Here is a 27,646-nt window from a genome sequence, read left to right as displayed (position 1 = left end):
TAGTTCTTTGCAGGAAGAAACTGCAGATCACTAGTAGCAGCTGATTATTTAGTTATTCTTTACTTATATAAAAGACCATTCTACACCCTCAGACTATGATTTCCAAAACAATTTAGAGAAGAAAAAAAGTGAAAATAATAAAAAGATCTCTGGACAGTGAGAATTTAGTTTCCTTGGGGAAGAATGTCCCTTGGCTTTTGCAGGTGGTGTATCCATTTGCACAATTCTGGTGACAGGTCAGAGTAGTGATGTGAACTTTCAGACAATGGTTAACTCTTGCAAGACTTTTCTCATCTTTATTTTCTTTAAGTTGCTTTTTAATTCAGATATTTGGAGAAAACAGAAAGGCAAAAATTGTTATCAAGGTACAAGATAATTTAAAATTTCTTATAGATTTAACATTTTATAATTTTCAAAGTGACTATGAATAATATATACTGTGGATATTTGGCTTTGGTTGCCGATTTCTCACAAGAACTCATGATAATCTCATCAGAACTGAAGCATCCCCTTCCCAAAAGAAGCAGAACACACTTCAGCAGTCATTTGCTGCTCTTCCTCAGAATACAGAATGTTAACTTTGGTTTATTAATAATTCAATGAAGGAGACAACTCGAAGTTGTTCCTTAGAAACTATTCCTTCAACATGCACAGTTTAAATTATGGAAAGAACAATATATTGTGAACTTCACGTAAGCCATCTCTGAGGCTGAAAAAAAGTGAACTATAAATCTAAGACTTAATTCAGGCTTTTAAACTCAGATTCAACTTCAGTGAAAACATAAGTTGAAGTACTGCAACTTAAGACAGCTTACATAACAATCCTTACATTAGAGAACAAACAACTACAATAAAAGCAAGGACAACAAGAAAAAAATTCATGATGCAAGAGGTGAAAATGTTAGCTTAAAGTAGCAGGAACACAAAAGGGAATGTGAGAAGCATATATATATAATTGCACATCATTATGCAAGTTATAGTATTCTCAGGTTCTTTGTGCAACAATGCTGTGAGAGAGTAAGGAAAAAGGATTTTCAATTCAAGTAATTTTTTTGGAATAAGTAATTATGAAAATGGATTGCCATCACTTACTACAGTACAAAACTAATTAAAGAGTGAGTTTAACACACAAAAATGACACCACTGTATCATTGTACCATGTTATTGCTAAATTATTATCAATTTGACTATGCCTCTCCTAATATATTTATTTTCTAAGAAAAACCAACTGTTTAATTTTTAGTTTAGATATACTTCTGGCAGAAGCTATGAATTAGGTTGAAACAGAATTCATTATATATTTATAGTGAGGCATTTAAAAAATATTTGAATTTGTTATATATATTCTTTAAGTTAGATTAGAATTGGCCCCCTGATTAACCTCTTCTGGAGGTTATAGCCAATGAATAAGAGTTACTTGTTGCATGATTATGGAGTACCACACAACACAGTTGAATATTTTTAAATGGTAGTTTTAAACTAAAATTATATTTTCAAAGTTATATTATTTTATCGTAAGACAAACCTACTGGATTATCATTCACTTTAAATATGAATATTCAGATCAACACAATTGCATAAATCAAAATTTTAGTAAAAATGTACCATTGATACCTTAATTTTGAACCTGTCACTATTTTTTCTCACAGAGCAGTGAAAGAACTTCTTAGAAACAAAGTATGCCACCAGATTTTATCTACATCTGCAGGTTGGTGGATGAAAGCAGTAATGGATTGCTAAAAGAAAAATGAGGAGGCCAAACCCACTTATATTTAAAAAATTCCATATTTTTTTCCAAATCAAGATATAGAAAATAAAGTAAAAAAGGTGAAACAATGAGTGTGAGTTCTACAGTAATATTCTATCTTGAGAAGCCTGTTTTTCCACTTTCACAGATCTGCTATAATCAACCAACCAATCAATCAGGAAATCATTACTTTGAGTTCTTAATTGCTACATTGAACATGAGGAGAGACAAAAAAAAAAAAGATAAAAATATTAAGATGAATCTGGGGTTAAGATTATAAAGGAAACTATTTTGGAGAAGCCTGAAGGCAATTTTGAATAAATGCAATTCTAAAATTCAAAAGAAAAAGCTAAACCAGGAATGCTACAGCATAAATCAATCTGAAAGTAGAACAAATATGAGGTGGCTTCTGAGATAAAATTTATTCAGGAAAAATGTCATATATTCTTTTACTGATGGCACAGCAGTGCTACTATAAAGTATGTTGCAGTGAATTATATAAGTCAACAACTCTCAAATATTTAGTGGCAGAGGACAAATGCTATTGCAAGTTTTACCCAGAAAACCTAGTCTTAGATTTTCCAGCATGCAACTACAGCTTAAAAGATAAGAATAGTTTTTATAAAAGGTAACAGCATATATGAATTTAAAAGAGGAAAGCCAAGCCTCCCCTTACTCCTCTTGCAACAAAAGTACTGTGTGTTAAAACTGACAGCGGGGTCGTTTTTGCATATTGGATCTTCATGAGTATATACCAGTTTAGTGCATCTGCAAGTGGTGGTTTGCAGGTCAGAAAAGGGCTAATATATAACTAACTATTTGTCTGAATAAAAACATGCCACTGCTTGCATTCCCAGGAGGACACAGAAAATGTGTGAGCCAATACTTGCACAGCCTAATATGCTAATATGGCTCAGGTAGGTGTGTATCACTCCTGCCAACAGCAACTAAAGCTGTTCTAACCACATGTATATTTCATTATTAGAAAATCAATATTAGAATTGGGATTAGGTGAATTACAATTGTGGTGGGTGGCTTTTTTCTCCTTTTTTATGTCAAAAAGTCATGACTTTTTGGTCATGTGAGAAGAAGTTACCTTTAAACACTCTGATATGTAATTTTGCTATAAAAAGTCTTTAGTAATCTGTATTTGAATGCTGTCCATCTCTGTGCTGTCACCTGACAATAGAGTAAATATACAAAGAACAGGAAATATGTGAAGAAAGAAAAATGCATCTGAGGTACAACTTACTTGTTCTTACTTGTATCCAGCAAGTACTTCACTCAGTATACTCTCATTCCTGGTATTACAAAGACTACTTAATTCCTGCAAATTTCACTTGTGATATTCAGTAACAAATAAGGTAGCATGTAAGCCAGTAAGAATATCTAAACACCTGCATTTTGTCCCTGATCCATAGATTGTTTTTCTGTCTGTGAACTTCAGTTAACAAATATGTATCATGTTGTCATAATACCTCAAAGATTCTATTTCAGGTGACCTCTTCTGAAGGCCAGCTTGCAAGCTGTTTGGGAACAGCAAAAGCAATTACTTACATAAAACAGTAATAACTTGAGAGCTGCAAAAGGTCGTAAAATTTATTAATTTACATCATTATTTCATACGGGCCTAATTTCTTAATGTACCAAAAGATGATCAACAAGGCAGTTGTTCTCACCTGTATCCGTTCAACTTCTAAAAAAGTTGCTGTTTGGAAGGCTTTTTCCCATAGTGTTAGGTCAGACTCTAGTTCCACAGAAAAGTAAAGATCTTCTCCAGATTCAGACTGGACACTGAAGCAATGTTTCCGACGGTCCAGTAGATCACTGTCCTGATGAAAACCTGAAGTTATATAATCTGGCATACATCAATTAATATTTTTAATTGCAAACATTTATGCGTCAAACCCAGCATTTTTAAATGGCATTTTAAATGACAGGAATAACCACAGTCACTGAGGAACTGAAAATCAGGGGTTTGGTCTAAACATTGACACTTCAATGAATTTTAAAAAGGATGCCTACATTCAGAATGGTACAGAACAGCATATCTCCAGCAGAAACGTCAAATATTTTAACAAATCACTTCTCAAAAATGTTATCAGCTATACACTTTAGATTAGATGCATTCCATGAAAGTTTTCCACTTTCTATTCACATGAGGAACACAAATTTCAGCTTCTCTGACCTATCTGACTTATACAACCTACTCTGGAAGGTTGGTCAAAGGAATATATTTATTTTAAGAAGTATGAAAAGTCCATATGTTCTATTTTCTTTATAGAGGCTAGAGAAAACAAGTTCATCTTTCTGCACGCTTACAAAATTAGTCTTTAAATGGATACTGAAGGTAGAGACTATAGTGGCTGCCCATGGTTAGGTTGCTGGCTTTGGTCCTGGAGGAGAAAATTACTTTTGGCTTTACTTTCAAAATAACATCACATAATGGACATTGGGTTATAAATATTTAATAATTAATTATTGCTAGTATTTGTAATCAGTACTAAACCAAAGAATAAGGAAGTTAATCAGGAAATCCATTCATTAAAATGTGTTCAATTTTTTTTTAAACTTTATTTATATAATAAAAAGGATGCTTTATGCTAAAATTCTGGCATGTAATTTGTTCTTGTGAAAAATAGGTTTGCAGAAACAGCTATAATTAACTTAGTCCCTGCTACATCAAAGAAGTTGCCACAAGTCACAAGCTCACCAGCTGTCCTTGCCAATACATCTGGAGATTTGGGAACAAGTAGCCTGCATGCAATTTTCATAAAGTTATCCCATAGCAAAGGGCAGAGTTAAGTTGAGCAAAGCAGACTCACGGGACAGTATTGCCTTCTGGTTATACACAACTCGAATAGACCAAGGGGAGCACAACCAGCTGATACAAGCTGGAAGAGCAGCTTATATTGTTCAAGTCAGCTCTCCCTGGGGCAGAGAACCAGCAACCTAAAGCTGATTGAGAACAAAATATATAAAACAGGAACCTGTCTGAAGCCATCACTCTCCCCTTGCCATACAAGTAGGCAAGGGGAGAACAAGCACTACTTTCCTGTCTCCATTCATTCAGCAGAAAAGTGACCGACCTGCTCAAGAAAGCCAGTACAGCAAGCATTCATGAATGCTTCTAGTTGAAGCGTCATTTACAATTTCTAGAAGAATTGGCTATGGAGGCATCATATCCTCTCTTTTCAATCATCTTGAAAAAACAAGTTACTATGATTTTAAAATGACCAGTCACTGTGGAAAAATCTCCCTCCTTACTTCCTTCAAGTGCTCAGCTTAGTAGCTGTACAGTGTTTAGTCATGTATGAAAAAATCAGCATGAACATTTTTGATCTTAAAAGACAGCATTAAAAAAAAAAAGAATCTTGTTCCATATTTTTCTTCCAAATATTCACAAAGATGTGTAGTTGAACCAGTTAGGTGTAACTAAATAATATCTATGTCCTATCAGAAACATCTTTTGTATTTTTTTTGTATCTCTTTCCCCCCCTTTTTTTTCCTTTTTATTCAGGCCCTTCTACTAAAACTGAAGTGTTAATTCTGTTAATTCTGTTCACAGTATGTCCTGACCAGCATTCAATATAGAGGTTATAATATCCAGGTTCTTGTTAATGACATCTATGCTCCATTGCACACGCAGCCTCAAAGCACAGAGAGCAGAAGCACTGTGACAAATGCTTAACCTTGTGGACATGTGTAGCAACAAAAGACAGCATCATAGAGTGGCTTGGGCTTGAGGGGACCTTAAAGATCATCCAACTTCAACCCCTTACGGCCATGGGCATTGAAACCTTTCACTTGACCAGGTAACTCAGAGCTTCTCCAGTCTGGCCTTGAACACTTCCAGGGGATAGGACATCCATAGCTTCTCTGGGCAACTTGTTCCAGTGCCTCACTACCCCCACAATAAAGAATTTCTTCCTAACATCTAATCTAAACCTATTCTCTGTCATGAGTACTGTCTCACATTCTGCCTTGTTTTGTCACTACATGCTCTTGAAAAGAGCCCCTCTTCATCTTTCTTATAGGATCCCTTTAGATACTGATAAGTTCACTCTGAAGCCTTCTCTCTTCCAGGCTGAACAATCTCAATTCTGGATGAGCAAAAGCACTGGAAAACCCTCACTCCTCCAGGGCAGAAAAGCTACTTCTTTTAGAAGTAGCACTTCTTGTCTAACAAATCTTAAAAAGGATCTTGAACTCCCTGTGCTTCCAGAGCTAAACCTGATTGAATGGGCCTGTTAGCCCACAACCCAAAGGACCTCTTCAGCATGGAGTGTGGCAAGACTCATGTGTAAGGTACATGTATTTCCTGGGGAAGGTTTTAGTTCTTCATAGCTACAACCACAGAAGAAATTAAAAATATTTTGAACTCATCTTTACCTATATATGTCTACAGTTAGTAGAGAATAATTAATTATTAGTAATGAAACTTAAAGTTTTCTGAAACATGACTGTGTGGGATCACACAAATCAATGACTTTAGAATAACCCCTGTTTTCAGAAGGGACAGAGCTTAGTGCATGGCTGAGTTTCAGAATGCATATCTCTATTTAGCTGGGCACAGCTAAGGTTTGATGCTTTTAAATTATACTCTTAGACTCTTCCAGTCTTATGGGTTTTTTTTTTGTCTCCTATTGAGAAGAATATGCTGTCTAGGAAAAAGAGAAGAGGTTTTGCACAGACTGTGAAAAACAAAATGTTAGAAGTTTCATTGAGATTGATCTCTGTTAAAAAACACTTGAAAAATGCAAAAATCTCTGGAGGCTTTGAAGTGATTAAATAAAAACCTATGTATTTCATTATCAACATTGCCAGTATTAGATTTTACTAAGCATTACATCAAACCCAGATGATGAAAAGAAAGCTAAGTGGGATCTACAATAATTATCCAAGTTTTTGCTACTTATGTATGAAAATGAGAGCATGCTTTGATTTAGGAAAGACCTATTCAGTACTAGGTAGTATTTCCCCTCAGTGTTTTGCATATAAAAATTTTAGAATTTTTCATCCACTGCATTATACTGTGGCAAACAACACACATAATGGACTCATTTATTATTGGAATTTCCATTCTGTGAAGTTCCTATTCAGAATGAAAACAAAATACAATATTTCCCCAGAAATAATAATTTAACTGAATAATAATTTCAATTTGTGATTAGCTCTAATGTATATACTTGTGATTTTGATATCATAATCTATGATTAGGCCTATGATAAGAGAACTGCAAGTCAAATACATCTAAATTATGTATTTCTGTTTTTCTAAAATTGCTAACATATATATGAAGTATTCCTTTCCTAATTAGTGGTATTCCATTCTACATGTAAAAAAAGTTATATGCAAGGTTCCCCTTAGTACTGCTTCTGCAACTTTTTCTGATCTTTCTGCAAGATCTTTCTTTAGTTTTGCATTTCTTCTCAAGCATTAAAAATCTGTATTCTAGGTTTATAGAATGTAATAATTTGTGCAATAGATAACTGGACAAATCAATATGTAGGCAAAGCTAAAAGACAGCTCTCCAAATGTCCTTATAAAGACAGGAATTTAAAGCACTTTTTTTTTTTTTTAAGGAATCCAGCTGGAAATTGTCCAAAAGTCTGCAAATTTAAAAAAAAAAAAAACTTGTCAAGAGTCTCAAAACCAGGCCTGGATGGAGCAGGAATCTTCATTAATTAACTTTTACCAAACCACTACTTCAATTAAAATATAAATGTCATTCTACCCATTTAAGAATCTGCTATTATTATATTCATTTAGCCAATGATGGACACAAGCCAATTTCACGTTGAGTTTTTAAGAACTTTTTCATACTGATAATGATTACAATGATAGTTGTACCATTTGCCCCTGATGCTCTCATTATGAATTAATAAAACTCTCTGAAGAGAGGCACACACAAAACTTTTAGCAGTGTGCTAATTCTCACTAGAGGGAATGTAGTCCTGCTGAAGGATGGGCTGTGACGAAAGACATTGGCTCACACCCAGCCACAGGGCAATCCAGCATCTCTGCTGACAGGACAGTATGACTCCTGCTTGCCTAATTAATAATGATATCCATGTTAAGTGAGAGTAATAAATTTGTCCATGGGAACTGAGCATGGCTCATTAAGCAGGTCCTTCCAAATTAAGGCAGAATACCTCTTTATCACTAAATAGTGACTTTGCCTTCGCTTCTGCAGGGGTAATCTCTTCTCCTTTGAAAGACTGCTCTTTCCAGAAGCAGCACCACTTCTTTTTGATTACTTGTGTAGTTTCATTTTAAGTAGGATGAGTGCATTAAATACTCATATTTTGGCTATTATTTAAATCTGCTAAGATGCAGGAGGCCCTCACCTCTTGTGATAGTCAGTGAGAGTCTATTCTACAAAGTTCTCTGCGACAGAAAACAAACATTTGCCACTTTCATGCTCATGGCATTATTTTTACTCAGGAGATGCTCAAGAATTTTCTGGAAGTCTGATTTACCTATAAAGTTATGGGTAAATGTAATATAGAGAGTGGCACATATATTTTTGCCATGGAACTGTAAATGTTAGTGACACCAGTGAGCAGTTTTTGACATGAACAATAATTCTTGTAAGATGTTTAAAACCATACTACATGTACCATAGTTTTGACCATACTACGTGCAAGACTTGCAAGAAAAGACTTGCAAGAAAATTATATTTCAGCAGTTAAAATGAGGTAAGTACTCATGTCTTTCATATTAATTATAACAGTTCTTCAAAACACATAAATGAGAAAATGTTTTCTTTGTTAACTAGTTCAGACAGTTCTACCAAAAGAATCGGTCCTATCATAATCAAGATTCAAACCTAACACCTAAATTCTCTGAAGATAAAAAGCATTTTCTCATGCAATCTCTCCAAAGAAACTGTAAAAATGAATCACATCATGCCTTTACACTTCCTGGCATCAGTGCCCTGATAGTTTTACTGGTTGTGTCTCCTTTTACATATCATTTCTGGCTACATAAACATACATCCTTCTTTCTAAGGGCATATAATGATCTACTTCTTCAGCTGGAATTTTCGGAAGACTCTGCTGGAGCATCATCATTAGTTGCTATGGTGATGGTTCTAATAGCATTTACAGCAGCAGGGAACAGATTCATTCCAGAGTGAAAAAAAGATCCAGCTTCTCCAACATATCCTCATTACTCAAGTAATAAATAAATAATATCCATGAAGGCATGCGTTTGTACATATCTCATCTTATTTGGACCCTTCTGAATTTCATTCTTAAGAAATGTAAAAAAAAAGTTGAAATTGCAGATATCTATGCATACACATATTTAGGCAAACAAAGAATTGCAGCCAAAGTAAAACTGGACAGAAAATATTTTGATGTTCAGATTTGACAAAAAGTATATTTACTCATGGGGGACACTGTTTATAACTGCAGGAGAAATTTTACTTTCTATTAAATTTCCACTAGAAAAATCTGTCTGATGGCTGGAGAGAAATAGAAAGGTTCCTTCCCTGTATTCCATTAGGTTCAGCATTAAGCTTGAATCATTTTCCTATTCTGCCTGAAAAGGAAAATTAATTTCCTATTCTGCCTGATTAAAAGACAGTCTTGAAGACCCACATTTGAATCAGAGCAAGAGTCTGAAAATAGGTTTCTTCTGAGTCAGTGCCATAATTGTGTCTATTTCTTAATGAACTCTACTGAGAAACTTGTTTATTTTTTTGCCATATGAGGAAAATTTTCAAAATGTTCATAAAACCGACTAATCTTTTGAGGAAATAAATTATTCTAATACTTTCTGGAGAGGCATTAGTGGTTATTTTCTGTTACATAGAAATCAGAGATGAGTATAATTACAAACAGATACTAAAAAATGTGCTGATCATCTGTTTAGAGAGTTACGAAGGTTTTTTACCTCTCCAAACTTTGAGACATTATTTGCTGGAAATTAAGTTCAAGAATAGATCCCATAAGAGTAAATATAATGATAATGGATAGCAATGTTAAAGAGTGATCTTATCTTTTCATTCTGACCCTTTTTTAAAATAGTTTCTAAAATTTAAATAATTGTAGCTGACTTTTTTTTCCCCATGTTAGTTGTGTGTCTGAGAATATTGTTGTATTTTATATTATAGTTAAAACAGCTAAATCAGTTCTATAAAATAAATTAGAAAAAGGAATTAAATTGGATTCTCCCAGTTAAAAAGAAAGAAATAAACAGAGAAGCATCAGCCCCCAAATCTGATTTTTGGGCTGCTCTGGGATTTCCATTCTTTGGACTAGCAATGGCTGATTCAGGGACAGGGACACTTGCTGCCCTTGGGAAGAAAAGTTAAGATCTACCAAAAAAATTTAGTTCCTGGGCAAAATTCAACTGTTACCATTTTGAAGATTTCATTCTGAACCTGCTGTATCCACATGGTGTATAGGAAAAGAACTTTCCCAATATTTCCAGCTGTTGGGAGTTGTCATCCTACTGGCCATGGTGAGAACAGGACACTCTACATTTCCTTAAAGTGTCTACGCACCTGTTCAATTAGAGAAAAACCACCTCGCTCAACAGCAGAAGTGGACAAAGAAATTACATGGAAGAAAAGTGCTTTTCATTCTCATTTTTGTCAGTTTTTGTGTTTGGGTTTTTTCTCCAAACTTTAGATGTATTTGTTTTGAAGGCAGGTGAAGATCTTTTAAGGGTCTTCCTGATGAAAGACACAAACATTGGAAGGAGAAGCATTAAACTTGATTTAACAAAAGTTTGGAAAATTACCCACCAAACTGATTATTTGTTATATTAAAAGAGTTACCTACTTGACTGCATACTCTATCTTATTTAGCTTCCTTTCTTTTTTGCACAGAATTCCTTACTCAAACAGCTGCTGAATCATGTCAAGGTGAGAGTACATTAGAGTAGCAAAGTGAAAAGCATTTGTGTTGAATATCACTATGTCAGAAAATTTGTATAACAAATGTGTAAAAAACGTTATTTTACACGTACTTTCTCATAGCACTAAGAAAAAAAATTTAAAAAGGACTGTGGTAAAAAAGGTCCTATCATAAAACAACAAGATAAAGATTTGTAAAGGAATTAATATTTCTGGTTTCACTGCTGGCTCTAGCTGTTGAGAGTAATCAACATTTAGACCTCCACTGAGAAGAAAATGCACCAAATGAAGTTTTGAATAGTTGCCCCTGAGACAGGAACACTTTATTTCATATAAGGATTTCAGTGAAATCAATTTCAGTGAAAAATACAAAATTATCACTGCTGCATGAATGCCTAGAGTCACAAATTCTTTGTGCAATAAGATTGCAGCATCTCAAGCAAAATTTAAATATTGCAATAGTCAGAAATAAAGATAGGAAAAAACTCAAATAATTAAAGTTCATGACCATAAAAGAAGAGAAAATTGATGAATAAGAGAAAAATGTTTCATAAAAATCTACTAAAATTGATGAGTCAGAGTATATTAGCTAATACAATACTGAATCACTCCAATCTTTAGAAATGCTCTGATTAGACTAAGTCAATGGAGGGAAACTTCTCAAGCTGCAGATAAATCTCAAGTATCTTGGATTTAAGACATGCACTTGTCTTTCCCAAGTATCCTTACACAGTATTTATATTTCCCACCTCATTTCTGCTCTTTTTCAACATTCCCTTTGCCTTATGCTAAAAGTTAATTTGGCTTTGCTTTTCAAGGATGTTGCAGCAGCACTGTCAGTCTCATAACTAGACAGGCAACAAAAAGCAATTTCTGAAACTGAGAGGTTGCAGAAGTCATTTAAAAGTTTATTTTCTCCATCTGTTTATTCTTTTTTTTCCCTCTGTGTGTTTATCTTGTTATTTCTTCTAGGACGAAGGATCAGACTCTGAGATTGGCAGCCCCAGCACAACGCAAGTCATTTATTTTTCACCCAAAAGGTGACAGTTTATATTAATATTGCATAAGAAATGTCAGAAAAAGGCAGAGAGGGGGGGAATTAATAAAAAATGAGGAACCTCTCTAAAGTTAACGGGAAACATGAAAAGCCTTATTTAATAAGTTTACATTTCAAATATTGTTTGTCCTTTCTCTCTGAACCAAACAAAAAATGAATAAGTCTTTGTACAGTGGTAGTTGTGATGCAGCTAATAACACTGTTTCTTTGCTTTCAGAAAAGTCTCCTACATGGTCCTGCAGAGTTACAGCAACATCAACATCTTTTACACATAGGGCTCAGTAAATTTATCCAGATTAACATGGATTAGGGCTTGTATAACTATGTAGATGTTGAGGAGAAATGAACTGAAATCACACACAGAATCACAGAAGACGTGTATGATCTCACCCGAGGTGCAGTCATCTAGTGCCTGTCTCTGTGCATGATAGGAGCAGCTACACACCAGCTTACACTTAAAAGGATCCAGTGGTGGAAATTCAGTGGCCTCGTCAGGAGCTCTATTTCAATACAGAAATTTTTCCCTATGGCCAAACTGAAGCCAACTCAGTGTTAGCCTTGATGCCAGTGGACATGGAGAGATTTCTGACTATTACTATTTTCCTTATCTTAGAAGACAACTGTAATTCTATTTAGAGTGGAAATAGATCCTCTTTTATGTGGAAACATCATATAGTCTTAAATGTAGGACAGAAGGCAAACCAAAGACTGAAAATTACTTCAATTGTTTTCAACTGAAATACTCAACAGTTAGTATTCTTTCCAAGAACCTGGCTAAACCCCAGCTGAAAATCTAATATTCCTCGGATGCAGCATTAACTTATTCATAAAAGGCATGCATTACTTCTGCCTCTTTAGTGTTGGCAGTCTTTTAGTGGAATCACATCAGGATACAAGGCTCACCATTGAGCAAACCGTGTGAATGACAGACCTCAAAAAATGTTCTCTACCTGCACTTTATATGTTTATGTGTCTATTGGCATTATTTTTAAAACTTACCTGAATACAAAAACATTGTCAGCAGTTTCCCATCATTTTTATATTATCCTTTTCCCATACTTGGCTTACTGGAAATGGACAGCATAATTAATTTAAGTAGGAAAAATTAACATAACTACGCTTGAGGATTTTACACATACTAACAGCTAAAATAAGGAAGGAATCACAAGTCTTCTGAGACACCAAGTTGGTCCTGATTAATATAGCAAGAAAATTATAGCTGCACTGATGTGAATGGTACTAAGTGTAAACACCAATGATTCACTACCCTGACGTGTTGCCAGCACAGACTGCCTTCCACAGTTATCCTCACATTTCATTTCAGAGCTGATCTGACACTTGAATATGTTTCCTGTTTTATGCTGAATAAAGCATGATCTAACTGTGAATCTCCAAATATTTTTGCATGCCACTGAAGATAAGAGGCAGGTGACTAAACTATAGAAAGCATTTTCTCACAATTACAAGGAGATGTTTGGATGAGCTGAAGAACATAAGTAACTGAAGCAAAAAGGGCAGAGAATGCAATTTCTTATGTTATTCTTCATAATTTACCTGAATCACATAACAAAACTTTTTCTGCCCCTATACGGAAAAAATGTTTGAATATTTAAATTATTTACAAATTTATCTAAAGTACTTAAATCTTGTTAAATTATACACACTTACACATGTACACACTGTCAAAACACACGTGCTTAAACTGTGTATCAAGTGGTACCAAAAAGACAAATACAGTTAAATCAGATTTGAAATACTGAACTTGATAAGGGTCCCTGCCTTTCTGAAGTTAGTGATAGAATTACCTGCTTTTCTGGAATATTGAATATTATTCAATTGCAACATTAAACTTAGTTGGCTGTTAATGGGGCTTTACTCCCCAAAATAAAGGATAAGGTAAAACAATTTATTCTGGGAGAATAAATTAGAAATATTTATTGATAGCAAGTTCTTCCAGCAGTTCTATTGAAAATGACTCATAGACACATTTTAATGTCAAAAGTGGTATCATAAATTATCTTGCCTGACAAATTTCTTAACACAGATCACAGATTTTCATCCACATGCTGGTGTCACTGTCCCATTAGCATTAGTCTGAATAAACTTGTCATTAAAAATATAAGAGTGGTTAAACGCTATCAACTTCTTGCTGGTTCAAATGGTGTGCTACTGGTTCAAATGGTTTAAATGGTTTCAACTTCTTTCACTGACTAATCAGCACAGCTTTTACAGTTCTTACCTGCTTCGCCATTTTAACTTGCCTGACTTTGATTTCCGCTCACTTTCTTTTTACCTGCTTATTTTTAGGGTTAAAGAGTTCTTCAGTGCCTTGTTTTCTCCCTGCTTCTACCACTTAATAAACAGATCTATTGTATTTTTAATAAATTATTTCATATGCTTACCAATTTATGCATTTACCCCCCCAGGTCTTAAGTTATTTGCATCTCCATAAATGATCCTTTTATATCAAACATAGCCACTGCTGTTTGCCATTATTTCACAATTAATAATTTAAACCAATTAAATTAAAATGTGATTTTTGTACTCAGCCAACTTTATTTAGGTCTCATGAGAATAATTATTATTTCATCCCCAAAATCTTGACAATTAAGAGTTTCATATTTATGTGATATGTATTTTTATCTGGTAGTTTGTAAACTTTAAACAGAATCTTTTTTATTTTATGTTATTGTTATGGTAGTGTATGAAAGTGGTTATGAGATTTTGGGTTTTTTTCTATTTTTCTACTGTATAGAATTGTAAATACTAAATTAGGGGATCAATGACATTCTGCTAAAATTCTTTCAACAAAGCTGTTTTTCACACAGTGAAAAGACTGGTTTTTAAAGTGTATTTTTAAGCTTTAAATTTTAAGGGCCATCCTGGTCATTTAGAAGGTCCTAATCAAATTAGAATAGAGACTTAATGCCTTGCTTCTACCTCCTTTTCTTTGTAATCTGATCCAGAAAATAAAAGAAAAAAATATACAGTTACAACAAAATGGTGATTTATTTGATGAGCATTATAAATATGAATCTGCTAGCTATAAATCACATAATAATCTCTGACATCTCCGAAAAAGGTGCAGAACATCCTGCCTTTTAGCTGCTTGACACTGAGGCAACTGTGACAATTTAAAATGGCATCCCAGTCTTCTTTATTGTTTGTGAAAGAAATCAGAGCCTTTGGAATGGATACTAGAGGAGAAAGAACACTAAACACATGCAAGTAAATATAAAGAAAATATGGTGGCAGCCAAGTTTTGGGTTTTACTTAACATTTTTGGACCATATACTCTTCCTGAAAATTAAATCAGTTAAATACTTTGTAGTAGACAAAGTATTGTGTAGACATTAATATTTGATTACTGTTTGAATATTTCTACTGTTACCAGAAAAGGAATTATTCTCTCATCCTGAAACACTAAAATATGCATTCAGTAGGATCTGGGAGCTCATATTCTCCACTGTAGTGCTTCTGTCATGAAGAGACTTAAAGAAGTCTCAAACTGAGGAAAATTACAATTCTATTTAAAAAGACAAACTTAGGGTAGTAAGTCTCTCTAATCCAGACTGTCCTTGTGAAGTTCATCAGAATTTTAGTCACAATTAAGGAGTGGAAAATGGAGAAAAGATATTTAAAAACATATTAAGTAAAGTCCTGTCCTTGTGGCATGAGGGACAGTTATTGAAATTGCCAGTATATACCAGAGAAAATATGAGCTACCTTCGGTGACACTGGATCCTAATGAATGTAAGTCTGAATATAGACTTTTTTTTTTTTAAATACCTCATTCAAAAGCAAGCAGGCCATGCAATACAGATACACTTTGCTTGGTAAATGATGTGGTAACACTTAATTCTAAAGCACTACTTCTCACTCCTGAGCTAACTCATACAGAGGTTAGCACAGCCTATTTGCAAGTCCTACTTGAAGTGAATATTAGCCAGAAAACCTGTGTCATTTTCCAAGTCTGATAGATTTAGAACAAAAGTAGCATTTGAGGTACTGGAAAAGGGAAGAAGTTTGAAGGTGATCACAAAACACCAGAGTAACCTTTTTTTTTTTTTTATGTGGTCTCTGATTCAGTAATATCCATGGGGCTTGTTCAAATGGGTCTAAAAACCACTCATTGCTTAAATGGAGACTTTTAAGAGGCTGGCATAAAAGCTGAACAAAACCTTGAGTTTCTACAGATGTTCAATGTAGTAGTGTAATGGGAAGCTGTTTTTCTTGGTTTTATTTGCTTTTATATTTAGTGAAACCATAGTTAAGTTCTATAGCAACTGCCGTAGAAAACTAGAATATGGTGAAGATTAATGCTCCAATGTCAGAAGCTGCAATTCTGTTGCAATGATTTTCCCACTTCCATTTTTTATTATTTACAGGTTTTTGTCAGCTACAGAACCTGCTTAAAACATTTCAGCGTTTGATAAGCCTGACCAGTTATTTACAGAAAATACACAAATAACTGACAATGAATAAAGTGATAAAGAAACACATAAATTACATTCTTATATTACTTATCCTGGAATTGCCTCTCTGTTAATATACACCAAGGCTGGAAAATCTAGACCTCTTCCCAGACAGTTTGGATGGCTGGATGATAAAAAAAATCCAGCATATTTGCACTCTTTTCTGTGCTTCCACACAGCAGTGCCAGAAAGGCACTGTTTTAGGTTTTACTGCTTTGTGGATTGCCTCCTTGGCTGTAATAACTTCTGCTACATGGCTGAGAAATGAAAATAAACCAAAAAACCAATGTATTGATATACAAGACTAGGAGACACAGAACAAAGAGGGGAACAGAAAAACAGCAAAAATTTAAAGTAAATTAAGAAGACCATTAAAAAAGGCAAATGGCTAAAAGAAAGGAAGAAAGACCTTTAAATTACAGGAAATTAAATGGCACACATTCCATAAATTTCTATTCAAAGAGCATAAATCTTTGGATAAATCATAAGGAGGCATCATCCTGGCTCCAAAGCACTTAGTTCTCTGATAAAGAAGAGCTACCTTGATGCTTATTGCATTAAGTCCAAGGCCTGAAGGAATCAGAGGTTACCAAAGGGAAAGAGGAAAAAAGTGCATGTAAGAAGTGGCATTTTTCAACTCTTTCAAAACCTGACGTGTTCTTAGAGCTTTGCTCACTTACACTCTCAGTGCAATGCCTTCACCGAATGAACAACTGGTCCTGTTACTCCTCTCCCTACACGAGCAGTGCTAAGGAGCCAATATTTGCAGACACTTGGTAATTGAAGGACATCCCACAGGGATGGGATGTTTTATGTTTGGGAGGTTCTACTCCTTGATGAAGACTCCAGACCTCACAGTGAACACAGCACTTGTCTGTTCAGATTGCGAGCAAAGAAGATTTTTTTCAGACTATAAACTTGGTGGGGTTTCTTTGTTTTTTTGGTTTTGTGGTTTTTTTATTTGTTTGTTTTTGTTTTTTCATGTTGTTTTTTTTTTAAGTCTCAAGTGTAAAAATTTTCCAATTTTATTGAGCCATTGCAACCTTAATCTGTCTCCCTAAGGAAAATATAGTGCACCTATGTGACCTACAAACCTAAGAAATGTACCATTTATGTCAGTAAAAGGCCTTCCCAGTGGAAAGCACTTTTAAAATGTATGGTATTTTTATTTTTGTTGATTCTAGTTTGCCTCTGCCTAGATAAAATGATAGAAATGTTAAAATTACCTCTTATGTAATTTGGACCAAAAAAACCCCAAGACCAACATAAATCAGAAAGCACTTCACATTAATAGAAAAAGGCATCTCTTTTCCTTCTCATTTGCGAAATTTTGAGCATCTGTTTTTCACTGTTTTTAAAATAGAGAAAAGAGCAGATAAAATAATTCTGATTGAATTCGCAATTAAAAAATTTGAAACAATGTACAATAATGGTCTTATTTCACTTGCTACTCATAATTTTAGCTTTCTAAACATGTATCACTATCTCTTCTCTTTTATTACACTTCAGACAGACTGAAGAAAATGGAAAAAATAAGACAAAAGTTTTCAGAAGGGTATTGCATATTTTAAAGGCTCTGCTATCAAGTCCTAGTGAAATCATACATTGCAGCTGCTACTAGTTCCATCAACATATTTGAAAACAACCAAAGTGATCACTGCTTCTTTAGGTCCTCAGTTAGAAAAGTTAGTATTACACTAGTTAAATGTGACATTAAAGTGAAGCTGTAAACTCCATACAGCATTATGGAGAAATAAGGTCGTTTCCTGGTCAAAATCAGTTTATTTCCAATTTTTCCATGCCTTCTACTTCAATTTTGTACCTACTGACAGCAGAACTTCTGATATTTGACTTTAAAGGGAAAAAAAAAATAGATCTCTTTCTGCAAGGTAGTTAGTATTATGCTCTTGTCTGTCAAAGTGGCAATTTGTTTTATACTTTCTTATCATACCTTGAGAATTTTGCACATTATCTCATAAACTGAAAATGTTTTCTCAGCTCGTGTCCAATCCCAGGTTGTGACCTTTAAAAAACAAACAAAACACAAAATAAACATAAAAAGAAATTAAGTTATTTTTGTCAGTTTTTAAGAATTAGGTTTACTAATAAAAAAAGAAAAAATCCCTAAATTATTTACATTGATTAAAATATATTCAGAAAGACCAAGCACTGCCTCAAAGCAACAACTAGCAGGGACCAGACTCTTCCATCTAGGAGATGTCCTCCCTGTCCTTACAATGCAGATCCTCTGCATGCAGCCTGCTCTATGCAAAATGAAGATACTTCCCCTGGGAACTTGCAGGGTTTGCAGTGAGATCCTGAGAGGATGCAGCCCTTGAATTTCCATCTCACAGAGCCAGGGCCCTGCCCATTAGAAAACATGCTTCTCACCACTTTCCTCCTTGTAACCGCGTGCCACTATTTGCTCCCAATCACCCACAGCATTTGCAGATCCATAAAACCAGCCTCCAACCTTGCAATGTCCCACACACTTACCCCACATCCCTTGAGATCCAGAGGGGAAAAAACCAAGCATGAAACAACACAGGTAGATATTAATTTTTCTGTTTTTCTTACCAAGATCAATCTACTCCTAAATTCTAACAAACTAAGATTTGAAGAATAGTCTCTTTTTTTTCCCTCTTTGTTTTGGGATTTCACAACTGTTTTTAACTGTGTTCATTTTAAGCAACAGTTTTACACAGAAAAATGCTTATATAAAAGAATTAAATTAAATCACGGAAGGGTCAGTGTTAAGACTTAAATGAGAAAGAAAGGGATAGATTAATATATTCAGTAAGGGAAGAGTTAAAGCAATATCAGAACAGTATATAAAGTTTCCAAGGAAAATGCAAGCAGAAAACAGGAAAATATTAAAAATCTCAAAATAAAGAAGAAAGCAGAAAATAGAATCAAATTGAGGTTCTAAATGAAAGAATAATGAACTTAATGGTAAGACACTTTGGAGAGTGGCCCATATCCAAAGGAAGACAGCTGTATCATTAAATTTGTTAGACACAATGAAGAAGTTGATGAAAACATACATTACTGCTTCTACCAGATTCAGGATAAAGTTTTTGAAAGTTTAAAAAAAAATTAATAGTTTCTAGAGCCCAAGGAACAAATATTATATGAGATTTATTTATCTCTTATTTAAAGAGAAAGTAATCATTAATAGATCAAAATTATTTTGATGCTGTATGAGAAAATTCTATATCTAACTAATTTTTAGTTATAAACATTGCTGTAATGGAAGGTCCTTTAAGGAAATCACAGGCAGGAATGAAACTTCAAAAACACAGTGTTATAGTTCCTCTTCTATTAGAATTTTCATTTACAGTCATTGTCAAATGTAGTCTTCCCTATCTTATTGAACTGTGGGTATTAAACCACAAAGCGACTCTTTTTCCTATGGACAAAAAGATAAATTTCTCACCATGAACAGAAAAATAGGGAGAGGAGCCTTGCTACAGTCCCACTGAGCCCACAACACCCAGTCATACCAGATGAAGTTCTATTGTTCCACGAGGAAAAGTCATTATTATTGCTCCTGAAGCACAAAGTCATTTGGAGTCATGTTTAAAAATTTACCATAGGCTCCATATTTTGGGACAGAATATAAGAGCTCCCTCTTCTCCCCTGGTTTCCTGATTTTGTTTGTAACTGTAAAGGGACTTCTTTTCAGATCAAAACAAAACTCTTTCTGTACAAAGATATGTGCAAAAACAAAAGCAATTCTAGAATTAAGACACCCATAGAAATTGCTGCAACATTCACTTTTAATGTTTTAATTTAAAATATTAAGTAGCAAAAGAAAGGATGTTAGTGGCTCTTTCTCAAGTAAATTTCCAATTATAAATTGGAAGAAATTGAAAACCACCAGAGTTGACACAATAATTCTAAAGAAGGAAATGTGCCAGGAAATAATAGAAAAAATAATAGTAAAGAAATAATATTCTTTAAAATTTTCAAAATGAAAATAAGAAACTCTAGAATTGCTCTTTTATCTGAGCATGGGAAGTAGAAGTACTATTGATCAAAAAAATAAAAAAAGACATTATTTAAACACATGCTTCCCTCATGTGTTAGAATTTGGCAGAGACTGGGGAAATACTTTTGTTTGATTTTCTGGTTAAGAAAGTTTACAGGACATCTCTTTTCAGAAAACAACTTTGTCCAAGCAGTTTATACTGCACATATAACTAAAGCAGTTTTAATTTTAACTACACTTTATATATCTCCTAAAAAGAAGCTCTGAAACTGTCATTAAACTTAGTTCATAATATTTTCTAATCCCTGGAAGAGACAAACTTTCAGAATAGCAAGCTTAACTGTATATGTAAAAGTTTGCATATAGAAAATAGGATTTTGGAAGTTTGCAATTATTGTATACATTACATGTTGGAACTGGTTGAACTTTAAGGTCCTTTCTAATATAAACATTCTATGATTCTATGTCTTTAAGGCAGCTCTGTAGGAGCTCTTCCTCTGTCCTAAAAAAAGCATGCTTATCATTCTGCTTCCCTCCTACTCCATGAAGAGAAAATATTTTTCTCTGCATTTGAACAGTTTTTCTATTTTAGACAAGGAATCAGAATCTGGCAGTACAAATTCATTTTGTGCTTGCAGCTGAGCTGAAACAAGAGCTATAAAAACTTGAGGATGGATTTCTTGTTTTATACAATAGCAGCTTGCCAAGATTTTCCTTACTCATGTCACCATTGTTCAGGTTCTTCATATGAACATGTTCCTTTCACACCCATTAATCACCCCTCATCGGACATTTACCCCCTACAAGTATATCACCCCTATAAATTTATGATTCTTTAGTAAAGAGGTTTGTGGTCTCTTCCATAGTTCTTAGAAAAGAATAATCTTCCTCTTTTGTATTGAACAAGATTTCTCATCATTGTTTCTGATTCGATCTAGTACCCAGAATGGAGTTGGTTTTACTTGACAAGCAGCTGAAGTAGTTCTGGCAAAGACAGGAGAGATGTTTTTGAATTAAGGTACTTGTTATCATAATCTGACATTTTAATTGGACTCTGAGAAATTAATTAATAGACCTGAGAGAGCCAAAATCCCACACCCATGAACCAGACTACAAACATTGAACATATGATGTTTTCAGTTCATGCTTACTTCCATTCCCCATGTCTTTCACATGCTTTTAAACCTTTTGCTAAACGAACACCAATAGTTACTGATGATCAATCTAAAGATTTGCAAGATGACAATACCTCAGGAAGGTATTGCCCCAAGAGGTGGTAGATGCCCCATCTCTGAAAGCATTCAAGACCAGGTTAGACAGGCTCTGAGCAACCTGCCCCAGTTGAAGGTGTCCCTGCTTGCGGTAAGGAGGTTGGACTAGATGACCTTTAAAGCTCCATTTCAACCCAAACTATTTTATGATTCTGTTTCAGGCAGGAAGGAGCTACAGCCCGACAAACACAGGGTTTAGCAGCAGTCAGAAAGGTCACCCCATAAACAGGAAAAATTAATCCACATGACTCTTCCTGCTGCAGGCATGGATGGGACTGCTACTGTCTCCTTAGCAACTGGCTTAAAAGTTAGCTAGAGGATCTTTACTGCATCTTAGATGTACCATAAGACAGTGAAAGTAAATTGCTGAGTATCAGATGAGCACTAAAATTTTGCCTGGTGTTCCCAGTGAGATTCCAATTAATATTTTAACTTAAGCCAATTTCATTTGATTCCCTACCTTCCTTTTGGTGCTCTCAAGCAGCAAAAACTTACATTCAGGATGGAATCTAAATAGAGACATATTGCCATCTCTACAGCATGTAAAAAGCTTTGATATTTCCCCAAATCTCAGCAGTTTCCCTAGAATGATTGTTTAGTTTAAATCTAACCATGTTGCTTTGGGCCTGTTCTGTCTGCCAAAAGAAAATTAAAAGCTCCCTTTTAACATGAGCAGATTTCTCTTTTATTTTTTTAAGTGTTCATTTAAGTGTGGGAAAATAAGTTCTTGCTAGATATACAATCATCTGATGAAGAGCTGTTTTCCATCACTTTTCTACCACACACCCTGGAACTCTGCTGTTAGTTACAGTCCTGCTAGCCCAATGAGTGGTATCTCATTGTGAAAGACATGTACATATTATATGACATTATTTTATTTAATAACATTTATTCCCACTAAGCATAAGGAACATACTTACTGGAGGTGCTATAAATTTATACAGGGAAGATCCCCTCAGCGCTAGAAACTTTGGTGTGTACATTCGGTCCTGAAGGGAGTCTTGTTCCCGTTCTTCCGTCCAGCCCATGTAGACTATCTGACAAAAAAATCAATAGTGTTGACAATTTCTCAGAAATTTTCTTTTCTTGCAAGTATTTCACGTGCATAAACTGATGTCTGTTAAATTTAACATAACTGCAAACCTTGAACCCCAGACACAATATCATACATTGACAGTTTTTATAAATGATGCCTGTTAGGACAATGCAAAAGCATGAGAAGAAATATTTATTGTACTAGCAACAACATGAAACCTAAATCACATACTCTAGGGGTGTTAAAGGTGTATTCTACATATTTGCTACAGATCATGTCAGTGAAATTTAGTGTAAGTGAAGTGTAGGGAGCCACCAGTCAGGAATTCTAAGTCAAGCAGCTGCTATTATACAGCAACATATATACAGCCTCCACATGCAAGTTCACAGTCACACATTAAACAATATGACGTTACAAATTTCATTTCCAAATAATGTCAATTTTTTTTAAATTTTTTTTTACTCCCTGAAAATCTCTGTGTAGGAGTTTTGAACCTTTTTGCTTAGAAAGAGGAGATTAGCAGACTATTTTCAGTCACTATTTTGAACAGACTTCATCTGTAGCTACAACAGAGTTGTAGAATCCTGTAGAGTCTTACCACTACCAGCAGATTTTCTGACACAGATGTTTGAGCTAGAACTTATTCCAGCTCAAACATCACCTGTAATTTCCTATCTATCTTGTTAATTTTGAGTTATTTAATATCAAATTCTTAAAGAGTAGAACTTGAGTCACCACTATGCCAACTTCTGGAGAAGCACTGAACAGGGAGTAGACACATCAAGGGACATTTGATTTATAATCGTGCCATTAGTAATAAAACACATTTTCCAGTGTGCATGGGTAAAATACTGCTACAGAAAATAGCTCAACCCATATTTCATACAGTGCTGCTCATGGGATAGATCTATTTTTACATGTCTCTGTGAAACTAATCTCTACACTAACAAAGAAGTTATGGGACATTGCTTAAATGTCAGTAATAATAGAGTAAGGAAAATGGTAATAATTATTTAACAAAAAGGTAAAAAAGTCAACAAGTTTGTAAGTTCACCAGTGGTATGAGTTTCCCTAAAATGAATGTTTAACTGCATGTTTTATCCTCCCAGATTTTAAATGTTGTGTACCTTTGGAAAAAAAATTTACACTAGTTTATTTCTGTACTTTTGGGCAGCGAATTTTCAGCAACACTTCTTCATGGAATATCCATTAAAATTAAAATAAATAGTGTGCCTATTGCTTTTCTTTTTCTCTCTTTTTTTTTTTTTTTGAGGGGGGGATGGGACAGGGGAGGTTGTATTTTTTTATCATAACACACTGGAAATTATTAGCTTTTTCGAAATCCTCTTGTATGAAATCAACACTACTAGTCTCTGTCACAGTTTATTGGATATTTTATGGTCTATAACCAGAGAGAGGGAGAAGGTCCATTTTTCTCTTACTACAGTGACACCTCGATACTTAATTATTTTGTCAATATCAAACACTAAAACTGTCATATAGTCTCAGGTTCAATGAAGAACATGTGCTGAAGTATCTGCTCGTTTGGTGACTAAATAAGTTCATAAAAGTCAAAAAGAAGACAGATCTGTACCACAATATTCAACCATCAAAACGAATGCTAAACACTGTCTTTTTATGCAATAACTATAAAGCCATGTTCTCTGAAATCTCATTCATTCCTGGATGAAGAACAATTCAGAAGGAAAAAAAAAACCCAAACAAACAACTGACTGGTAAAGTAAGAGAAGCTTTAAATTATTTCACTTCAATGCTTATTCAAATTTCTCTCATTTCTGCTGTTTCATATACTATCCATAAATAAGATCCTCATCCTTCTGACTCGACTGCAGTCTCTAGATCTCAGTGACTGAGGTGGTTTTACACAAAAGAGGCGTGAAAGTACAAACAAATTGTACTACTATGTGCAGAAGTTTGGCACATTTTCTGTCTATAACTGAAGAAAATGCATGATCTCTAATTTCTAGGAATTGAGGCATCTCAATTCAATTTAATTAATTTGTTCATCTTGATTTCTTTAAATTGGACACACCATAAGATATCATCTTGCCTGATGATATTAAATATCCCTGTAACATTGTATGTAATCCCCTCTTAGCGTTTTTCTCTTTCATATTTCTACATCTACTATTCATCACAATAACAGGATACAGTCACTCATGCTGTGCAGAGGTATTGATATTCCACATGTGATTGATACGATACTAAAGTAGCCATGAATTTTAGAGCAATTGCTCTCTTAGATATTTCTCCTTTGCCTCTGTAGATCATGAGGAAAAATTAGATTGATTTTCCAGACAACCTGCTGTACCAAAAGTTTTATTAACAGAAAAACATTTCTCCTTCAGGCTCAATACCTGCTATTCAACACAGACAAGAACTGTCAAGCAAAGGCTGCATGATTATAATTAGGAACATTTATAAGTTTGTTTGACTGCATGTGCGTATTCACATGTGTGGATTAAAATAGCACAGGCCATACTCTGGAAAACAAGGCAAAACTAAACAAATACTTGATAACTACTTTAATAGATAACTTTTAAGTTCCTAAAGTGATCTCAGTTTATCTAAACATATTAAACGTGTGAAATTAAATAAAATATTGCTATTTTATACAAAATGAAGGTGAGAAACTGTTGAAATTTTTCACTTTTGTGGTAAAGTAGATGACATTTTTGAAAGAGTTACTGGGAAATGTTCTGACTTCTAAAAAAGCTTCGACCTATAAAACCTTAGAGAAACTTATTTACTTGAAAGGGATTGTAACTTACAAAATTAATAGTTCATGTAACTTACAAAATTAATAGTTCATGCATATATATGAACAGAAATATTGGATTAATATGATATATGACTGAGAGTTTTGAATTGTGTCTCAGTGTAGCTGCACATGGGGACTTGGCACATATGGCACTTCATGAAATTATGAAATTCCAGAAATTTCATTTCTGAAAATAAATGCTTAGCACAGACACGCGATGAACAGATATAAATGCTAATCACAAACAGACAGTGCATAGCATGCTCCTTTATAAAATAAAAAAATCTAGTTTTTAATCTTATCTAAGTTTTTAATCTTATCAAGTTTTTTTGAGTCCCTATAAAACTGTTGATTGTTATCAGCTAATGTGGAAGGGATGGTGAAAACAGATTTTATTTATGATTTGCATTCCATTTTAAAGATAATTGTTGTATTCCTGGTTTCTAACTTACCTCAACAGCTCATTCTTCAAAATCAAACGGTGACACAAATTAGTTAACTTAGTGGCGGCTGGTTCAGTAACAAAGACTCAATAAGTCATTATGGTTTATGACTTGAATCATGGACAATTTAAAAAAAAATCTATATTGAAATGATAAATGAAACAGGACAATTTCTTCAGTCAAAAATCCATAATCTTGTAATTTAGTATGTTCTTAAATCACACAGACATCCTAATCAAGCAAGATGAATTGCCATATTTTATATCAGTCCAGCATATTGCTAAAAATGACTTAAATAGCCTTGACTATCAGGGTGACTTTTTCAGAGTTTTTACACATTATATTTTAGGAAGAATAGTAAGACAAAAGTAAAAGAACATTTCCCCAAAATGAAATGTAATATCTATGTGACATCATAAAAGTGAGGCAATTCAAAGATCAGAACAGATGCATTGACAGCTTTTTATCTTGCAAGTCTAATACTCATACTCACTTTATGTGAAATTGTGCTGTAGGGTGACAGGATGAACATGGGATCCAAAGACTAATAAATATGTCAGACAACACAGAGGGAAAGTGATGAGGGATGAGAAATTCAGATAATGCTCTCTACTCTGGTTTTAATATAATTTTCTCTGTACTTTTAAAAATAATTTTTTGTATAGTCTAAAAATTCATTATAGTCAATTGTTAGCAGAAAAACAATAAAAAACCACACTGGAAAAGTGGGGAAAAATGGAAGAAAAAGGGTGGTCACAACGCAATCATTGGCAAAGTCTATTCTGCTTCGGAACCAGTTTAGGAAAAGGCTTAGGAATTTTATGCTGAGTAAAAAAAAAAAATTTCTAAGTCAACAGAAGAACTAATCACATAAAATTTCAAATGGATGCTAGAAAAATTTTGCCCTATTTTAAATGAAGTCAAAATGTCTCCTATCCTCTTTTTCAGGTTTTTGAAAAGCCTGCTAATCTTTCCACATTTTTTTACTTCCCGTGAAATATTTTTTTTTCTTCCTCATCAAAAAAAAGTTCACTAAACTCTAGCTATCACTGACAGCTCTAAAGATCACTCAGCTATAAATAGGTTATTCCATCTAAGCTTACACATGCATTGTATCTCACAACTTAATTTTCTTCTGTGGAAGAACTCACATTGTCATCTTGCTACCAGACCAAGGCTGAGTATAGGTTTTCCATTTGGCTTTGTCTTGTTCTATTTTTGAAATGACCTCACAAAAATTGAGGAAATATTATCAGGTCTTAAAGTAAATTATGTCAGAGAAAACAGAAAATAGTTCTTAATTATGAAAGATGATTTTTTGCTTACCATCCAGATAAATGAAAACTGGTATCAAAGACTGAAAACAGAGCACATTTGCTTTCTTATCAAACAACATCAGAATCAGAGCAAAGACAGTTTTACAATAGCAAAACTTGCCTGGACCTCCACAGAGATCTGTCCAAAATTAATTTGTGAAAAACCTGCACAACAATTTGTTACGTCCAACAGCATCCCATGAGAAAACTTTACATATTCCCAATGAGATGTACTGGATCTTGCTAGAACTCAGGACTACATTGACTGCTGCATGCCATCACTCCCTCCACAGTTTGAAAAATGATGGCTACATGTGGATACAGGACAGTTTTCCAAACAGGTAAAGAACTGCTTGTTGCTTTTCCAGGTTTCTTCTTCTTGTTATAATCTCCTAATCCACAGAAACATTATGGCTCACTCACTGGGTTTTTCATCAAGTGCTACATTTTAATAGTCACAGCTTATTTCAAAGCACTCATTTTATTTATTTAAGACTTCTAAGTAGCTGTTTATTGAAATAAATTCTTCTAACAACAAAGTCAATTTGAACCTTAATTGGGCAACTGTGTGCCTTTGTCAAAATGTCAACATTAGAAGTTGGGATTTTTTGCCTCTCTTAAATTATTCAAGTCAATGCACAATTACGTGTATTTAAAAT

At 34.2% G+C, this 27,646-nt stretch overlaps 1 protein-coding gene across 2 annotated transcripts in view; it reads right to left on the bottom strand.

Annotated features, from left to right (window-relative positions):
• Positions 1–27,646, bottom strand: part of SNTG1 (syntrophin gamma 1) — a 320,654-nt gene that overhangs the window by 30,584 nt on the left and 262,424 nt on the right. For both annotated transcript variants that reach the window (XM_066563043.1, XM_066563052.1), the window contains 3 exons: positions 22,331–22,447; positions 18,100–18,171; positions 3,427–3,579 (listed from right to left, as the gene is read on the bottom strand). In XM_066563043.1, the coding sequence (XP_066419140.1) occupies positions 3,427–3,579; positions 18,100–18,171; positions 22,331–22,447 (342 nt within the window). The remainder of the gene's footprint in view (positions 1–3,426; positions 3,580–18,099; positions 18,172–22,330; positions 22,448–27,646) is intronic.

Source organism: Molothrus aeneus, chromosome 1 (genome assembly GCF_037042795.1).
Source record: "Molothrus aeneus isolate 106 chromosome 1, BPBGC_Maene_1.0, whole genome shotgun sequence".
Taxonomy (NCBI): Eukaryota; Metazoa; Chordata; class Aves; order Passeriformes; family Icteridae; genus Molothrus; species Molothrus aeneus.
Note: the sequence above shows the minus strand (reverse complement) of the source record. Positions and strands in the feature narration are given on the sequence as shown.